The following is a 19,956-nucleotide window of genomic DNA, read 5'->3' as shown; positions in this document are numbered from 1 at the left end:
TCTCTGGTGGTGTAGAGGGTTGTTTCTTCAGACCAGAAGCAAGCATCCTGGGTATGTGTGTCTGTGTGAGTCAGGGGAGGGGGTTAGGGGAGGAGGTGACCACATAAGTTCGCAGAGTAGAAAGCTGGGGTTCAAGATGAAGTCTGCTTTTCAAATGCAATGCTCTTGGCAAGACTTTGGCCTCTGAGACAGCTTTCATCCTTAAGCTGTTACCTGTGTATTTTCCTGAACTATATCATGTCGAAGAAAATTCTATGCATTTGTATAAATATTTATGTGCATCCTTATTGGTTAGGTACCAATCATAAAACACACGAAAGGAAATTTGTGAAAGGGCTGAGTGAACAGAGTTTAATGGGGAGTGTTTATAAAGGCAGGGGCATGATAAAAGGAAACTAACTTAGTGAAGATGGTGGCCCGAGGAGACACTGCCCCATGGCCCTTGTAGACTTCAGCAGAGGCTCTGATCTCTGCCTCTTTCTTCCCTCCATCTCCGGCTAATGTTCTCCACTGGTAGGGACCAACCTGAACCTGAAGACGAGGAGCCCCAGCGATGCAGACCCGGAGCAGGGTGGAGGAGGCTGGGGAGAGGTGGACAGGAAACGGGGGGGCAGGTGGGGAATGTCCATGACAGCACCACGATGTGCCAGGCTCTGTACAAGATGCTGAGGATACTCGCTGGGCTAGCTGCAGGCCCTTTCTAGAAAAGCACAAGTCAGTAACTCTGGGAAAGTGTGATGAAGACTAGAGTCAGCTTAGAATGATGGTCTTTCATGGTCTAGATAGTGGCTGTCTTAGGACAGAGCAAATGACAGCTCAGAATCAATCTTTGAAATTGGAATCCTTACATATAATATGGCTTTTATGCAGCAAGGGCCTTTGAGCCAAAAGCCTGATGTTCATATGCAACACGTTTTGTCTCTTTCTCTGATACAACCCCGTCTGAGAAGTGTAGACCTTGACCCTTAGCTATTTGGCAATCTGATCTTGTATAAGTATAAGCTGTTTTGCTAATAGCATTAAAGTGTTTACAGGGCGTCTGGGTGCCTAGGTGAGTTGCGTGTCTGATTCTTGATTTGGCTCAGGTCATGATCTCAGGGTAGAGGGATGGACACTGTGTCTAGCTCTGCGCTGGGTATGGAGCCTGCTTAAGATTCTCTCTCCTTCTCCCTCTGCCCCTTCCTCCCCACCACCTTTCACGCACTCTCTCTCTCTTTCAAAAATAAAAATAAAGAAGTAAAAGGTGTCTGCAGTAACACAGTAGAAAGGAAGAGGGACCCACGCCCACTCCAAGCCCACACTGTGTGCCAAGCCAGATCACAGTGTCCTGTATCTCGAAGGACAACTGGCCACTGAGGACACATGACGAAACATGCAACAAGAGAGTACATGATGTGTACATGACATTACACAACTTAGGAAACCTGTCACAGCTCTGTCGGCCAACAGGGTAAACATCACGTGTGTGTGGGTGTGTGCGCACATGTGATTTTAAATACTGAAAACAGGAAAATTACAAGGACTGTATAGGTCCACTGTGGCCTTAGATGACGCCCTTCTCATCCCAGCACATCTCTGTTGTGATGAGAGTAGAAGTGGAGGTGGGTGCGTGTGTCAACCCAAGCTGGCCATGGCAGGTCGCCTGAGCACTGATGTCCCTTTTTGTGCAGCAGCTGACAGTGGAAGGCAGCCCCCAGGAAGCTGGAGGGTTCGCCGGTGGCTCTCTGACCCCTGGGGAGAGCACCCGCAAGGGGGGATGAGACTTCTCATCTTAAATGCTGTGTATGGGTCGATCTCAAATTGAAATGCTACTTGGATAGTTAGGAAACATTCATATATATATATTTTTTTTTTTTTTAAAGATTTTATTTATTTATTTGACAGAGATCACAAGTAGGCAGAGAGGCAGGCAGAGAGAGAGGAGGAAGCAGGCTCCCTGCTGAGAAGAGAGCCCGATGCGGGGCTCGATCCCAGAACCCTGGGATCATGACCTGAGCTGAAGGCAGAGGCTTAACCCACTGAGCCACCCAGGTGCCCCTCAAATATATTTTTAATGAAGTAAAATGTGAAAATAATCATTTTTGGTCAGAAAACATTTGTGGATCTTTATAAAGGCTGGTAAACGCAGCAAAGCCTCTGATTGATCTGATGCAAGACTCCATAATTCTAACTTGATTTTTCCAAGAATTTGAAAAAAAATCACTTCATTGAGATAGAAAGGAAGTGGTTAATCGACCCGCTCTCAGAACAAGTCTTCAAGGGAAAGGGAAAGGAGGCGCTAACACATAGACTGGCAATCCTCCTCCCCATCAGAGTCCCTGGGAAGGCCGAGAGATTTGAACCGACCCTGTGGGCTCCCTTGGCCATGCAAAACCTGACAGAGATGGCATTTACAAGTTCCTTACTGAAAAGTAAGTAATACAAAAAGATCAGAAAGGTCTGTTTGAACACAGTCTGACTTTGTCTTCAGAAGCTGCTGTGTTTTCATTTGCCTGAGACACTTCCCAGAGGGGCGCTGTTGAGGCATACCAGGGAAGGTTCCTCTGGCGAGGATGGAGGGGCCAGGGGCCCCACGGTCAGCAAACCACACATCGACATCCATGTTGCTGAACAAACAAGTAAGCCTACGCAGGAGGATAAGGGCAGCTCTCCCACCAGCCGCTGGGCTGCTTGGTGTGGGCAGAGCTGGCGCTCCTCGTCACTAGGGACTGAGAAGAAGGAGGCGCCATGTGCCTGAGGAAACAGCCCCCGAGTGGTCTCTACGCCGTCTGTGGAGATTCCTTAGCGAGTAATCAGAGCCAGCACGCTGATAGCAAGGCTGGCTGGTGTTCTTTTCATGACTGTGGGACTGGTACATTTTTTTTTAAAAAATCAGAGGTTGAAAGTACCAGTATTATCAATGAAAAAACTGGATAGAAGAATGTGGTTTGGACTAAATGCCAAACCACAGCTTCCTTCTCTTTTCTCCTTTGCATTGTGGTAACCCATTTAGCCTTCAAGGGTCGAAGAAGAGCCAGGGGAAAACAGGTAGCTGGGGCTGTCAGAGAGGGAGGAGGGCAGGGCGCCCCTGCCTCTGGGCCCCAGCAGGTGGGGGTGGGGAAGGAAGACGGGCAGGGAGCAGCTGCGGGGCACCTGTGTCTTCTTGCCCGTGGCTTTTTCTTTTTTCTTTTCGTTTCTTGCTTTTTTTTTTTTTTTTTTTTTTTTTTTTTGGCTCGGTTGTCCCACCACTAGGATGGGGGAATGAACATCCTCCTCCTTTCCTGCTTGTTTCCGTTTGTATCCGCCACACCGCCACTGTACAACGTTGGCGTGTTCTTTGGGCAGGTTACTCAATTTTCGGGTTCCCTGCCTGTGAAAAGGAAATAACTCGGGTCCCTAAGCATTCTGAGCGTTCCTTGAGATAGTCCACTGAAAGCACCTAGAACTGTGTCTAGCAACAGCAGGTTCTCAGCAAAGAGATGATGAAATCACCGCTCTTCCGCTTTGGATTGCCCCAGGTCCTTTGATCACTGACTTGGGGTGAGGGAGGCCATGGGTATGAGCAGCTAACTGGGAAGTGGAGAAAAAGAATTTGTCAACAGATTCCTCTTCTTTCTGAAATTCCTGGATATGGTGAGGTCAGTGGCAAAGACTGGTTTTATTTACTCATTGGGGAGAGAGAGAGAGCACAAGCCGGGGGACTAGCAGGGGGAGAGGGAGAAGTAGGCTCCCCTTGGGGAGCCTTGGGGCTTGATCCCAGAACTTGGAGATCATGACCTGAGTCAAAAGCAGACGCTTAACCATCTGAGCCACCCAGGTGCCACCCAATGTGGAAATCTTATTATTAAAATACCCGTGGTGGGCGCCTGAGTGGCTCAGTGGGTTGAAGCCTCTGCCTTCGGCTCAGGTCGTGATCCCGGGGTCCTGGGATTGAGTCCTGCATTGGGCTCTCTGCTCGGTGGGGAACCTGCTTCCTCCTTTCTCTCTGCCTGCTTCTCTGCCTACTTGTGATCTCTGTCAAATAAATAAATAAAATCTTTAAAAAAAATAAATAAAATACCCATGGCATTTCACAGCAATAATGTTTTGTTTTGCCTTAAGATTTTCCTATTAAAGTACAAATATGGGAATGTAACATGTTTTGTGATTAAAAAGCAGGATGACATTTGCCGAAGTCAGAAACACATGGAAATGCGTAGATTTCACCATTTACTCCGTATTGAACAAGTGCCTACTGTGTGCTTGGCAATGGGCTGGATGCCAAAGGTACTGGCATTTTTTCTGATTGGTAGTTTGTGAAGGGCTTATTTACTAGGATGAAGGCATTTTATTTTTATTTATTACATTGTTATGATTATGATTATTTTACATAATCCATACACCTAATGTGGGGCTTGAACTCATGACCCTGAGATCAAGAGTCCCAGCCTCCCCTAGGACAGAGATGTTTTAGATCTAAATGAGAAACTTCCACTTTCTGGCATGCCTCCTCCCTAGTTTTTATTCCTCAGTCACTCCCAGGAAGGACAAGAAAAGAAGGCCAAACTGTGAGTCTCTGGACTCAGCCTTTGAGGCCCTGTAAGTAGGAACAACCCCCAGGTGGAGAGGCCCTGGGCTGGGTGGGGAAGGACAGGGAACCTTACGCACTCCAGCAGGGTGGGTGGGAGAACGCTGGTTACTCATTTATGGTAAGACTTTAAGCCCTATGGAGGACTTAAAGGGAGCTTGGGATTCTGTGGAGTGGGGGCCTGTTAGAAGGTCTTGATGTCGAACAATGTTCATTCTGTACTCAAGCAAGCAAAAGCAGGGTGATGTCTCCCACCTACCCATATATGTTCGTAGGAATTCTTTTAGCTCTCTCAGTAAGACGAAGTTTCTGAGTAAGGGGGGTGAGTCTCTGAAGCAGAATTTTTTAAAATATTATGTGAGCAAATTCCATATTTATACAAAGATAGAAAATCACCTTGGTGTAGACATTTGTTTCACTTTAATGAATGACATCACTTGAATGGCCTCCTCATCATGAGAGTAGAATGCACTGATATCCCAGGAGGGGATCCGCACTGTTGGTGTGACGAAGAGAGCCCTTTCCCCGGCTTGAACTTGCGGAGTTCTGGAGAAGGGGAGACCCGTTGCACAGAGATCGGGCCTCCTTACAAGAAAGGAATGGGACTGAGCAACACTGCCTCCCTGTGAGGCAGGTGAGGGAAACCTGAAGGAGACTCTGTTGGACTCGTGGACACCCCTGGAGATCTCACCAGGAGGACGGAGGATTCTAGGCTCAATGCAGGGGTCTAAGGGTTTTGGTTCAGGGCTGGTTTCAGGACAGTGTGTGTTGAAGGCAGGAATCCGTCTAAACAACATACCCTGGCAGGGTTTCAAAGCCTTTGCAGAACAAACTGGTTGGGCCCCAGAGGGTGGACCTGTGCCCATGAGATGGAAAAGCTGGCTTTTCCTGCTGGAACAGGACCAAGCAGGCGGTGGTGCTCGTGGACTCTTAGAGTTCTTGCTCTGTCTCTCTCCTCATTTACTTCTTGGAAGCTCCCTGTGCTCCTGGATAAGGGGGTGGGGTGTGCTGTGGGAGGGGGAGGACACAGTGCTTGACAGGATGTTCTGCACGTGAAGGACATAGGGGACATATGAAGTAAAACAAAATAAAATAAAGGAAAAAACTAGGAAGGGAGGGAGGGAGGGAGAAAGAGAGGGAGAGAGAGGGAGGAAGGAAGAAATGAAGGAAGGAAGGAGGAAAGGAGGAAGAGAGAAAGTTCTCACCATATTTTTATCTGGGAGAGTCTACAGGAGGTTGAATGGGACGCAGGCGCAGTGGAGGAGCACGGGATTGCCGCTGAGGTGAACCGGACAATTCGACGGGCTGCCGTTACACAAACGGACACACGGTGTGTCTGCAAGGTCACAGCCGTGCTTGACAGCGGCTACAAAGACAGAGGACGGCTGGAGCTGAGCCCAGCTCATCACGATCCCAGACCACAGACGTGCCCCTTGCCGGCTTTGCCAGCGTGCTGGGCACGTCACCCTTCCTGCTTGTCGTTTTCTATCGCTCCGGGATTGTCAACAACTGCCAAGGAGCTGGGGTGAGAGGGGTGTTTTCTGGGCCCCAGGGTCGCAGCGTGTGGTCTGCGGCGAGAGGCAGGGGGACTTTTCACACTTCATCCCTCCACACATCACAACATACGGAGCAATTATACCTGGATTTTCCCAGGAAAGAAACAACTTTGACTTCCTTAAAGTCCTGCCTCCAGGGAGGGTCCGAAATAGGGGCTGCTTTCTTTTCTACTCCCCTCCTCAATATACAAATATAGGTCTATTTTCCTGTAGTTCCTCCTTCCTGGAAAGACAATTACTCCAACTCTGTTTTTCCCTACCCGCAGCGAGGAGAATATCAGAGCGTATCAGGTGGGCAGCGCCTCAGGGCCTCAGCCCAAACGCACCAGAGTTCATCTTCTCAAACACCAGGTACCACCTACGTGGTCTCAAATACCTGAACTTCTACCCGGGCGAACATCCTTTTGCTGTTTAAGCGCAAGGTGATACTTATTACAGAATAATGTTTCCCCCAAAGGTCTTCCGATTTCCCTCAGCTTTCCAGGTTCTCTGGAAACTGTCTGGAAACCAGGTTCTCACAATCGTCTGCCCCAATCTAAGCGGGAAGCAAACAGAGTCCCACTGCTGATGTTACGCAACAGGGAGCTTAAAGTCTTGTAAGAAAAACAAAGCATGTACAGCTCTGACCTAATGATGAACACCTAACAGTTCAATACTACGTGTTATAGGGTTTTCTTCTTTACATTGTGCTTTTGTATGCACACCTAATTTGATTCTCTAACTTCCTTGTAACATGCTTACTATTAGTGCCTAGGGATCACATGTTACCCTTAATTTGGTCATAACATATAATGTGTACATCACAATGGACCCCGTGGTCAGCCGCCCTTCTTCCGGTAACCACTCCATGATTCATAATCGTATTCACAGCTCCTCGTGGAGTTTTTGGTACAGCGTTTCTCAGGGAGAAGGAGAGACCAGTTTTGCTCTTTTGCACCCAGTGCAAGGATGGCTGGCGGTGTCTGGAGACATTTTCAGTGGCTGCCATTGGGATAGAGGTGCTTCTGACAACTCGTGGGTGGGCCAGAAATGCTTCTAAGTGTGTGACGATGCACAGGACAGTCCCTCACATCAAAGAATGATCTGTCACAAAATGTCACTAGCGTACAGAGACGTTAACTCCATGGCCGGAGCTAGTGGTGGGATGCACAGTTCAACCCTTGCAGAAAAATCACAGTCCCTTCTCCTTGTAACACTTACGGGTTCTGGGTGAACATAAGACCACTAATGATCAATGAACCCAAAGAAAATGTCTTCTGAGGGCTTCTGGGACAGAGAAGCTTCCACACTGTTTTGAGAAGGATTTTGAAATTGACTCTCGATGATTCACTTTCCAGCCAAGACGGAGTAGCAGGGACAGTTTTACCTTCCTTCTGGAAGTGATTAAAAATACATATGAAACAAGGATTTTAAGATATTGGACATCAGATTGTACAGGAGGACAGTGATTCCTGCGAAAGGAGAAAAGCTGAAATAACAGTATCAGTGAGCTATGGAACAACACCAAGTAACCCAATTATCTGTTATGGGCTTAACTTGGGGGGGCGAGGGTGATCAAAAAAATAAAGAAATAATCGCTGAAATTTTTCCAAATCTGATTAAAACAAAAACAAAAACAAAACAGGGGCACCTGAGTGGCTCAGCAGGTTGAAGCCTCTGCCTTTGGCTCAGGTCATGATCCCAGGGTCCTGGGATCGGGCCCCGCATTGGGCTCTCTACTCAGCGATGAGCCTGCTTCTCTTCCTCTCTCTCTGCCTGCATCTCTGCCTACTTGTGATCTCTGCCTGTCAAATGAATAAATAAAATCTTTAAAAAAATTAAAATTAAAAAAAACAAACAAACAAACCCAGAAACTCAGGATCTAAGAATTTCAATAAGCCGTGAACACAAGGAAAAAGAAAAGGGAGAGAACATACCATTACAGTGAAAGTAGTTTATACCAGCAGTGTACATCTGTAAATTATTTTTCCTTAAAAGAGGTCTGGATGAATTTTTGAAGAGCCTGTTTTAAATAAATTGCTTTCTCCTCTAAGCCATTACTGCAAAGGGAATAGTTTGATTTCTGTTCTAGCAGAACTCAAAACTAGCTTGGATATTGCATAGGTCTCTTGTTCTGCTAATGTATTATTCCTCTTGGTCCCATGTTCTGGCCAGACCAGTCTTGGGATTGTTGACAAGCAGGAGGAGGACACACCCGGCATGTCGGCAAAGACTGCGAGCCAGCCCGTTTCTCATCGTCCTGAAGAGCTGGGCTTGGCTCCGGCAACATCTATCTTTACAACCACAAAAACCATGACTGAGACCATGCAGACCCACTGTATATTGGTTTTATGACAATTGCCCAATCAGATCATGAACATGATTCGTGCAGACGGACAGAGTCCTGGAAAGGACTTTGAAAGGCTAAGATTACTCTTCCAGGAGAATCTAAGTGATAATCCCCAATTAGAGCATGGAGGTCACTGGGACTGGTGGGGACACGCTGAAACTGTTGCCAGGAGGCTGGTGCACCTGCTCAAAGTTCATATGGCCGCAGGGGACGTGGCACAGAATCAGGAAGGAAAATATCCTCTACTTCTGCTTCTGCAGGAGAGAGGCCCCCACCTAGACAAAACTGAGTACGGCTAGCCTGGCCTCCTTATTCAGTGACGGTTCAGTGATTATGGAGTATGTGATCAAGTCAAAACTGTCAATTAAAAGCACCAGAGGCTTACTCTTTAAAAAAAATTTAATTGTAATTTTTAGACACTTACCTATGGAGCTAACAAATATTAATATTTTGTCATATTTCCTGTAGATCTTTTTTCTTTTTTTGAGATTTTATTTCTTTATTTGAGAGACAGTGCACACAAAAGCTCAGGAGCGTGGAGCAGGGAAGGGCAGAGAAGCAGACTCCCTGATGATCAGGGAGCCTGGTGCAGGGCAAGTCCTCCATTCCGGGACCCTGGGATCACCACCAGGGCTCAAGACAAACGCTTAACCAGCTGAGCCACCCAGAGACTCCAAACTTTCTTTTTGTCTGTAGAAATTAATCACACCTACAGTTAGTCCCGTCCAACTGTGATTTTAAAGTTCTCTCACTTTGAAATTACAGTTATGTTAACAAAATCCTCTAAAGTGTCGAAACAATGACTTTAGAATTCTTTAGAACAGAATAATCACCTTCCCAACTTCCATTTTTTTATATTTTAATTTACATTTAAATTAAGTTTATTTAGATTCCCCCTCTTCAGTCATGTTTTTTAAAATAGATTTTATTTATTTATTTGACACACAGAGAGAGTATTTATTTGACAGAGAGAGAGAGAGAGAGAGATTACAAGTAGACAGAGAGGCAGGCAGGGAGAGAGAAAGAAGCAGGCTCCCCGCTGAGCAGAGAGCCCGATGTGGGACTCGATCTCAGGACCCTGAGATCATGACCTGAGGCTGAGGGAGAGGCTTAACCCACTGAGCCACCCAGGCACCCCTTCAGTCATGGTTCTTATTTCAAAGAGTCAATGAATATTTACCTGAGTACTTACCTGACTCTGTGATTCCTACTCTTTCTGGTTCAGTTCCTTTTCCCCAAGTACATCCTTCAGGGGTCCCTTCAAAGACTATTGGAAAAAAGTATGCCACTCATTGTGTATGGCACACACTCTCAGACTTCCTTTATTCAATTTTATTCCTCCTCTTGAATAATAATGTAGCTGACATGTTTCCTCAGCACTCTCTCTATTTTGTGGGCTTAGTTTTTTCCTGTTGAGAAGTCTACTTTTGATTTTTACTTTGTAGGTAATCTTTTTGTTTTGATCACTATTAAGATCTATCTCATTATCAACCGTGTTCTGCAGTTTCACTCAGACATGTCTAGGTTGGATTCATTTTTACTTTTGTAATTTAGTATTCATTGTGATTGTTCAATCTGAAAATGAAAGTCTTTCATTAATTCTGGAAAATTACCATTGAATGTTGCCCCTACCCCTGGGCCTGGTCATTTGATTCCTTCCTTTGTAGCTTGGACGCCTTGTCCAAACTCCTCTGTCTCTGTAGTTAATTTCATATACTTCATGGTCAATACGGAGTCTGACCAACATAAGGTTGCACAGATTCCTACCCCAACATCTACAGATGTCTCAATATTTGCACCTCGTCTCATTTCTTTACCTCTGTTTACATAGGTGTTGGGAGGCAGATTTTGGTATGAAACTCAGGTTCACATTGGTGTTCTATTCCTACCATGTTACTTAACAATTTCTAAATCTCAGCTTTAGACTTGAACAGAGGGTTCGAGTGAATGGAGAGAAAAAGAATATGTGCCTCTTAAGTTTGTCACAATAAAATAAGATAAACATGCCCGGTGCCGGGCAGAGTGAGCATTTAATAAAATAAAATAATTAAAATCATCCTCCTCATGTCATCTGCTGAAGGCAAATTCCTGCAAATTCCTGTTTTCAGTATCCATTTCCATAATGTGCAATAGTCTCTTTTTCTCTTGTCTTTTCAACTTCTTTGGCTCTACTAGAGCCTACATCACAGGAAAGATGAATATTTGGGTTTCTTTTCTTTCAAAATAAAAAGTTCTATCTCTGTTATCCCAAGGTCTTCTTCCAGCTACCACCTTCTTATGTTATCTTCCTTTCTCAGCCAAACTCTTCTTCTTATTTATTTAATTTATTTATTTGAGAGAGAGAGAGAGAGAGAGAGAGCACGAGCGCGCACTCACAGTGGGGGGAGGGGCAGAGGGAGAGAGAAAAAGAATCCTCACACTGACTCTCCGCTGAGTGTAGAGCCCAATATGGGGCTCAATTCCATGACCCCAAGATCATGACCTGAGCCAAAAACCAAGTGTCAGCCACTCAACCGACTGAGCCCCTCAGGTGCCCCCAAACTCTTCTTTTTAAAAAGGGCTTCTATTATCGTCTACAAATTATCACTCTCAAGTCACTTTTCATCCAATTTTTTAAAAATCTTTTTTCACAAACTCACTTGTGGGCTGTAAAATTCTGTGTCAAAAAAACCCCTTAACTATTGAACATAGTTAACTAGCTTAATTATGATGCTGGATAAAAATAAATGAGCTAAGGGTATTATTACCATTGTTAGTCAGTAGGGGAACTGGGAACCTTGAACCGAGTTTCTTTGAAACCGACTAGTTGGAGTCCCTAGATGAAACCAACTAGGATGCCTGCTATACTTTTAGGATTCTAATTACATCATCCAATGGTGTTTAGTGTTTAAGCCTGTCAGGTCTTATGATACGTGTCGTCTATCCTGTCCTATAGTTGATCTACAATGCTTCAGGTCCCTTAAGGGCTGGGTTTCTGTTTTGTTTCTAATCTGCAGTACCCGACAGGAACATAGTAAGTGGTTGAGTCTTTCTTGAATGAAAGAAGAAAATTATTTATTTATTTACTTATTAAAGATTTTATTTATTTATCTGACAGATAGAGATCACAAGTGGGCAGAGCAGCAGGCAGACAGAGAGAGGGGAAGCAGGCTTCCTGCTGAGCAGAGAGCCAGACGTGGGGCTCGATCCCAGGACCCTGAGATCATGACATGAGCTGAAGGCAGAGGCTTAACCCACTGAGCCACCCAGGCACCCCTATTTATTTATTTTTAAACCATTTCTGCTCATTAGTCCCTCTGTCAACTATTCTATTCATTTGAATACCAAGTCCAGTGATTCCTAATTGTGGAAAAAGGTGGTTAAGCCACTGAAAGAAACAGGTTATAATCCTCCTGTGTGTTAGGAGGGCAAAAGGTACAGAACCCCTGAAAATCGGATATTCCTATTTAAATATTTCACGCACACAGATCTTGTTGCTTCCAAAAGATTGTAAGAACTTAGCAGGAATTATTTCTTCATCTTGGATATTTTAGACTCCCAGAACATAAAAACTATAAGGGACCTAGTATTATCTAGTCCATTTTTCATATTTTGCTGATAAGAAAACTGAGGCATTAAGACTTTCAGCAATATGGGGAAACTTGGGTGGCTCAGTGGGCTAAGCCTCTGCCTTTGGCTCAGGTCATGATCTCGGGGTCCTGGGATCGAGCCCTGCATCAGGCTCTCTGCTCAGCAGAGCCTGCTTCCTTCCCTCTCTCTGCCTGCCTCTCTGCCTACTTGTGTTCTCTTTGTCAAATACATTAAAAAAAAAAAAAAAACCTTAAAATAAAAAAGAGTTTTAGCAATATGCCCATGGTTAAATCATTTGCAATGGCTAGCAAATTGTTAGGCACATAAAAATGTGCTTAATAGACACTCATTATATGCACGAAAGATTTAAAAATAAAAATCAGATGGATATCAATGTTGGCTTATTTTCTACTATACTTCAGGGGTTCTAATCTAATAACTTCCAAGTTCAGAGAATATGAAAATATGAATTGGGCTTGCCCTATATCTGCTGATCTCTCTCAACTTGAGTTCTGGTGACACTGTAAGATTTACTGTATGAGCTAAGTGTTTCTCATTTTAAATATGTCTCAGCACATTTTTGATGCTTTTCTGCATTTTAAATGTTCTGAGAGTATCTTAGAATGTATTGCTTTGCCTCTATCACACTCAGCCCTGGGACAGGGTTGGGATATTAACAGTGGTTAACTCAGTCCTTCTTCATTGATTACTGATAGATTAACTGATGCCCAACTTCCGAGTAAAGTTGTTATGCAGGTAACATCTACCTTCTTTGAGTTGAATATTGTCCCTTGACATAGTCTTAAAAGTAAATGAGAAAGTAAATGTTAAATTCTCTTCTAAGTGTAACTCCAGCAAATAACACATTGTGCTGACTTGTTCTTAGAGACTCAAAAACACAAAATTTGAAAGTACCTTCCTGTTCTTTAGGAACATGTGATCTTAGTCTGTAAACATTAGCACACTGGAGAATGAAGTCTTATTTACTTATTGCAAAATCACAGATCCACAGCCTTGTGAATGTTAATATTTTCTGGGAGTGACAACAGACTTTGAAAAGATAAAAGCTGCAGAAAGAGTCTGAAATTACCCACAGTACTGGACCTGAATTCTACTGCACAGGAAAAAACCAGGATGAAGAGCCCTGGAGTGGCAATAAATTAAATCCCTGTGAATCAGGAGATTAGAGTTCTCATTCTTTTTTGGCTTAAGCCAGCTGTGAGACCTTAGATAAGTCTATAAATCTTGCTGGGCCTACAGCTTTTCAATTTCAAGCCAGAGGATTGAATTTCATATGATTTGTAATGTCTCTTCCAAGTGTAAGAGTGTATCATTTATTTGAATCAATAACCACTGGTGATAGAAAGAATATATAATGGTGACAGAAAGTGTTAGCACTGGAAAGATGGACTGGAAGGATGTGCTGGAAAGTTAGCACTGGAAGGATGGAGAGAGATAAACTAGTAAAGGACTTACTCCTTTGACCTAAAAGCCTGAATTTCACAGCATCTGAACTGAATATTTATGTGATTATTTCCCTGTTTAAAAAGATTATGAGGGGTGCCTGTCTGGCTTAGTCAGTATAGTATGTGGACTCTTGATCTTGGGGTCATGAGTTCAAGTCCCATGTTGAGCAAAATATTTTGAAGTCCATAGACATGTCCAACTACAAATTAACTGATGAAACTAAGATATAAGTAGACATAAATAGAAGTTCGTAGAATTAGAAACTCTACCGCAGTTCTCATCAGTTGTTTTTATTCTGGGCCTATGAAGACCAAGTCTTCATGGTCTCTATGCCCAAAACTTAGATCATTTCTGCGAAGGTTATCACCAAATTCAGCCAAAAGTCCAACTAATGTGGAAGGCAGCATGTTGCCCAGAATGACAGTCGTGGCTTTGGAAGGCTAGTATGGGCGATGAACTCACACGCCCTTCCCCCCTTCTTTGAAGCTGTTGCTGATTGCTCTTTCTCTGCCTATGACTGAGGTGGTCCTGGGTCAGTATCAGGCAATGAGTGGGCTTAATATCTTTTAGCTAAAAGAGCTAACAAGACATAACTCTGGCTGAGGGACTGGGGTTTATAGGGAGGATGAACCACAGTAGAGAGGGTCAACTTAAAAAGTGACTCTAAGGGACACAAAAAAATGCATGGAAAACCAGGAGAGGCTGGAGTGATAGGTTTCAAGGAGAGAAGAAGAACAACGTTTGGGAAGCAGAAGAACCAACAAGAGTTCGCATAGCTGGGTTATCTTGTTGAACTCTCAATACTGGACTTCGTTCTCCTCATTAGAGTGTCGCCATCACCGTGACTCTTATGCCCTTATCTTTGTTTCTCTTTGTGTCTGGTTATTTCTCCCCTCAAACTTACCAGTCTGAGGCTATTCTTGTTTCACAAGTCATATTCCTGAGGCAGAGTTTATCAGTCCAGCTAATCATTATCACTTCTGTTTTGGTCTGTGTGCAGAAAGGAGTTAATAGGGCAGGCCTGAGACTGTCTCCGGCTAACAGGTGTCTGGGTGTTTCCATATTCTCCTAACTGATAAGAGTAGTTCTCTGTGCCTAGACTGTTTGCATAAACAATGTGACTTCTGCTGAATACCTGCTTTCCTTCTTGGAGTCTGGAATTTGGAATGTGGTTCCAAATGTGGAATTTGGAGTGCAGATGTGACCATCCCCCAATAAAAAAGTCGAATGCTGGGTCTCTAGTGAGCTCTTCTGGGCAGAAACACCATACACATGTTACTGCATTTTTCAGTGCTGGAGAGAGTAGCATGTGTGTCCTCTCACAGAAGAAGAGAGCATAGGAAGCCTGTGCGTGGATTTCTCTAGATTCTGCCTGTGTCTTTTTCCATTGTGATCTGATGCTGATGCTTACTGTCATTGTAATAAATCTCAGCCATCTTAGCCATGAGTGCCCCTATGTGCTGGATCCCATGAGTTCTCCTAGCAAATCTCTACCTTTGGGCATGGTCTTAGAACTCCCAACCCAGGCCACCTCAAAGGACCCAGGCCAACTTAGGTATTGGCTGTCCTTGGGCCAAGTGTTATACATTGGTCCAAATGATTGTGTATGGGGGAGGAAGTGTGGGATCAAAGTTAGCCTGGCCACTCCAGGCTGTGGAATGGTCTAGAACAGCGGTTTTCAATCCAGTCTGCAAAATAGAATCTTCTGTGATGGCTTTAATAATTAGACCCCATCCAAAATGAATTAGAATCTTGGAATTGGAATCTGTGGGAGTGGAGGCTTAGTGACATGTTTTCAAAGCTCTCCAGTGGGACACCTGGGTGGCTCAGTGGGTTAAAGCCTCTGCCTTTGGCTCAGGTCATGATCCCAGGGTCCTGGGATCGAGCCCCGCATTGGGCTCTCTGCTCAGCAGGGAGCCTGCTTCCTCCTCTCTCTCTGCCTGCCTCTCTGCCTACTTGTGATCTCTGTCTGTCAAATAAATAAATAAAATATTTAAAAAAAAAAAAAGCTCTCCAGTGATTCTAATGTGTAGCCAGAATTGGGACTGATGGCCTGGAGCACAAGGCTCTAGGTGGCAGTTTCCTTTGGAAGGAGACACTAATCGTGGGAGGCATCATGATCCATTCGGCCAGAGCAATGTACATTTTTTACATGAAGAAATGAACTCATGTCTTCAGGCATCCTAAAAAAAAAAGGTGAGTAAGATTGCTTAGTTGTACTTGTGAGGAATACTCTGGGAATTGTGTCATTTTAGGGGTTCTACTGGGGCCACTTTCATAGCATAAAGTTTATGTTGACAATTTTCTATGCTTCCAAACTGTGGTAGAAAAAAATCAGGAAAAAAAAAAGGCATTAAAATGTATGTAACCAGCTGCAGCAATATTTTGACATTGGCCCACATTCTTGAACATACTGTTCCACAAAATCTCTCTGTTACGAAATAAACAGTCACATCTGTTTCTTAGGGTTATTTAAAGATCCATGTTAAATTGTTTATCCTTAGAGAGATTCTTTGTCTTTAAAAAAGCTGGATGGCAGAAAATCCCTACTGGATCACCTGCGGTATCATGGTGATCCTTTCCTTTCAGTGTGGGGGGTGGATGGGCAGAGCATTTGCGTATGGGGACAAGAATGGGGTTTCCTCAGCCCGGCTTCCTGTTGCTGACTTCCTCACAGCCTCCAGTTCTTAAGCTGGCTGGTAGCTACTGCATGAGAGAGCTCCGAAATACAGGACACTGCCTTCATTTGGCAGATCAACCCTGATGCAATGTCCTGTTCACAGTAGACACCTGGCAAATATTTGTTGAGCTGACTTGGTGGGATGGAGTTACTGGAAGAAAGAACTGCTGCTGATGGGTGGGCACCCACGGCACTCTCTGCCTTCTGTTTTCTGTAGAGCCCAAGCTAACTCCACAAAGTGTCTCTTGGATAAAACCAGTTGTCTCTATGGACACCATCTTGGTCTGCCTGTCCTTGGGAGAGATCGTGAAGTCCAGGACGAAGGTAGACTTCTCCTCATGATAGCTGCAGGGTATTTGTAAGAGACCTTGAGCACCAATCACGCCACCCTCCAGCCCAGCACAGCTTGGTCCTTGCACAGTTGGACCTAAACAGGACTTCACTTCCAGCCTCCCCTGTGGAATTGGTGCCTTTCTTATCCTCAAATGCCACGTGTTCTCTTTAGCTGTTGCCCTTCCCCCATTAGGAACCGCTTTGGGAAAGAACTTAAAACTTATTTATCCTAAGAACTCAGGTTTAAATAATCTGATGCGTTTTTGCATTTTAGGAAACCTCAGTGGACAGAACTTCTGGTGAAGGAGGTTCCTTTTTGGTGGTAGTGCCGGCAGAAGGGCAGTGAGGGGATAGTTTTCTGGTACCCTTGGCAGCCCTACTGGAGTCTCCGCCTATAGGTCTCCTCCACCCTGTGGCAGCCTAGCTCTGGTTCAGACATGTGGGCTTGGGGCATAGCTGACCCTTGGAACCACTAAAAGTGCCAGAGGAGCAAACATGCCCTTGACTACTGCCATTTTGTGGGCTCCAGAGCATTTCCTTTCACAACCCCATTTTGTTTCCTCTCCCCACAAGTTAAGTAAGGCATCTGGCAGCAAAATGCAGAGTCAGCAGGAACAGGGCTGTTTACTCTATGGTGCCTGGCGACGTCTCAAAGTCGAATGCGTTCTCAACCCTGACTGTGCTTTTGGAAGTTCTCCCAAACACCAGGAGTCTGCTAAAAGGCCAGTAGTCGTAGAATGGCATGGAACTCTCTACCGAGAGGCCCGAAGAAAGGCTGTTCAAACAAAAACACCATGAGACCAGAAAAAAGCATTCTTATGTGTGGGGCACTTAGAAAAAGCTAGTAAGGAAGCTATACCAAACATGGGAACAGCCAGATTGCAAAAACAGCATGTGCAGAATAAACCCATTTTGGTAAAATATAGGCTGGCTATGTAAAAATATACAGAGTATTTTTTTGTTTGCCTACTGTGTACCAGGCACTTAGTGAGGGAGGTATATATACTTTGTTATATATAACTGACGAAAACCCCGGGGAAGACCTTCCCATTATTCCCATTTTACAGGTGAGCCCATGGAGGTTCTGACTTGGTCAGACTTGACTAAAGTCACATTGATAATATGTAGGAAAAGTTGGTAATCCACTAGAACATTGTGGACCATTACTGTATAGAGCTGCAAAGATAGATTGTTAGTGCTACATTGTAAGTTGGTTGAGGATAATGAGTGATTTCTAGTTCTTCATTTTGCTTATGTCTATTTTCTAATTTCTCTCCAAAGCACATCTTTTGTTAACGGAAAGTTACTCCTGAAGTAAAAACTTATATAGAGGCTTCCCCCACTATCCGAAAGTAGAACATTTCTGTAAAACCTTTGATAGCCAAAATATTGTAAGGCGAGGAAGCAAGTACCATTAATTTATATGGAAACATTTGGGGGTCATGCATTCGCAGACCCCCAAAATAACCTCTTCTAGATTTTTCTCATACCTCATAACACATCTTACTAACAGATACATAACATTAAGGTAAAACAGAGAGATGCCGAAGATACAGTTCAAAGTTCCGAAGCGCGAAACTGTCAGGGAAGGACCTCGTCGGTGGCACCATACTTGCCACTCTGGCTGTGTCGCCTCTGCAAGACTCACTGCAAAACGGACGCTGTCTGCTATTGTCACTGTTTGCCTTTTTCCATAAAAGCAAAACTCCTCTTTGGATTTCTTCTGGTTAGCGAAAATAAGTACTAATACAAGTCTCTCGTACAAGCGAAGAGCTGTGAGATGGCAAACCTTCAGTGGGGTGGTGGTGGGGGACATACCTGCCCCAAACTGTTTGTAGGTGAGTTAAAATACATTTACTATGAAAGGATGATTTTTTAAAGTTTTAAGCAAATTCTTTTTATTCTGTTTGTGTAACTACAAAGATTTCAGTAGAGTCTGTCAGGGCTTCCATCACAAAGGACCACAGGCTGGGTGGCGAACTCTGCCAATACCTTGTTCTTGGACTTTTCGCTTCAGAATTGTGGGGAAAAAGATTCCCAAGGTTTAAGCTACCCTGCCCGGAAGCTGAGGCTGCGGAAGGAAATAAGAGGGCCATGATCCTGGATTTTAGTGCTAGAGGCAGATAATAAACAAATACCGAAATAAAGAAGCACCTAGAAAATCCAGTGATGGTGTGAGGTGTGCCATGCATTAAAATAAGATGATGTGAGCAAATAAGCTTGAAGGCTGAATTGTCATACAGGGTAGGGAGTAAGAGCAGGGACTTTGGAACCACCGCTCTCAATTCCTAGCTCTGTGACCTTAAGCATGTTATGATGGTAAAGAAAAAAAACCCACATAATATAAAATTTACCATCTCAACCATTTTTAAGTGTACAGTTCAGTAGTGCTAAGTATATCCACATTGTTGTGACCTTCGACATATTTGTTTGCAGGAGTTTGCAGGATGGGAAGAATGCCTGGGCCTGAAAAAGACCGATTTCTTCAAAAAACCATGAGAACTGCGTCTGAGGCAGGTATAGTCAGATGGCTCAGACTGAGGTCAAGGCCTTTGTTCCTGGGGACCTAGATCTCAGAGCTCATGAAACGTTTCCCCTGTACGCACTGCTGTGATCTCCATCATGTTGCAAAGGGTGGCTGCTTGATTGTTTCATTTAAACAAATGAAGGAAGGAAGGGAAAAAGGAATACAGCCGGTTTTGTTGTTCACCTGCTTTTAACATCTTATGCAGAACCAGGTTCTGTGGTGTTCAGTATTGGACGAAATGACATTTCTTGTGCAACTATAAAATGACTAGTGTGCATTCTCCAAGGGCTCAGGAATGCTGGAGAGATTGATTGCAAGCCTGCTTCCTGGAGCTTTCTTCAGGGAAAAAGAAGATGAAAAGAAACATACTATTTTTCCTCCCTAGAGGCCTTTACCGGCTAGGCATAACTTTTCTTTCTTCATATTTTCCAGAATACCTAGCCCTGAGACTAAGATCAAGAAAGGAAACCTCCAAGCTTTTCTCAGAGCAAGTGAAAATAAAATTTTGAGTGAAGTCTTCAGCTCTGAGGAACGCTGTGTTTATTTTCACCAAAATACACACTTCCCTGGCTCCAGGCCTGGGGGGCTGTAGCCGGGGGCCGCCAGGAAGCCCAGGAAGACGGGAGTCCCTGGAAATCTCCCAGAAAGTCAGTCATGGGCCCCGCCCCCCAGGCTATTGAGCCAAACTCACAAATGCCTCAAGTGAAACATCCTTTCCCAACACAAACACGGAACCCTCTGAAGAGTCTTGATCCTTCTTTACCCGTCTCTTCTCTGCTTTTCATAGGGACTCTAAATTGTATGACTTTAGGGGAAAAGAATGGACTCCCTTTCCTCAGGACAGTAAATTGCATATAATATGCGTTTGTGGTCACCAAGATGGCAAGGCAGGACTTTTGAGTCTCGCTTGAAAGCGAGGAGGAGACACAGGAGTCCGAAAACAACCTT

At 44.4% G+C, this 19,956-nt stretch overlaps 1 protein-coding gene across 1 annotated transcript; it reads left to right on the top strand.

Moving 5' to 3' along the window:
* Nucleotides 1–2,727: 2,727 nt before the first annotated feature.
* On the top strand, nucleotides 2,728–19,524 carry LOC101692077. Its single transcript, XM_045079428.1, has 6 exons — nucleotides 2,728–2,851; nucleotides 5,798–6,071; nucleotides 6,369–6,524; nucleotides 16,366–16,472; nucleotides 18,918–18,998; nucleotides 19,441–19,524. The coding sequence occupies exons 1-6, from the start codon at nucleotides 2,728–2,730 to the stop codon at nucleotides 19,515–19,517; spliced, it is 819 nt and encodes a 272-aa protein (XP_044935363.1). The 3' UTR covers nucleotides 19,518–19,524.
* Nucleotides 19,525–19,956: the final 432 nt, after the last annotated feature.

Source organism: Mustela putorius, unplaced genomic scaffold (genome assembly GCF_011764305.1).
Source record: "Mustela putorius furo isolate JIRA1106 unplaced genomic scaffold, ASM1176430v1.1 tig00000407_pilon_pilon_pilon, whole genome shotgun sequence".
NCBI lineage: Eukaryota > Metazoa > Chordata > Mammalia > Carnivora > Mustelidae > Mustela > Mustela putorius.
This window is presented reverse-complemented; position numbering and strand designations above follow the sequence as displayed.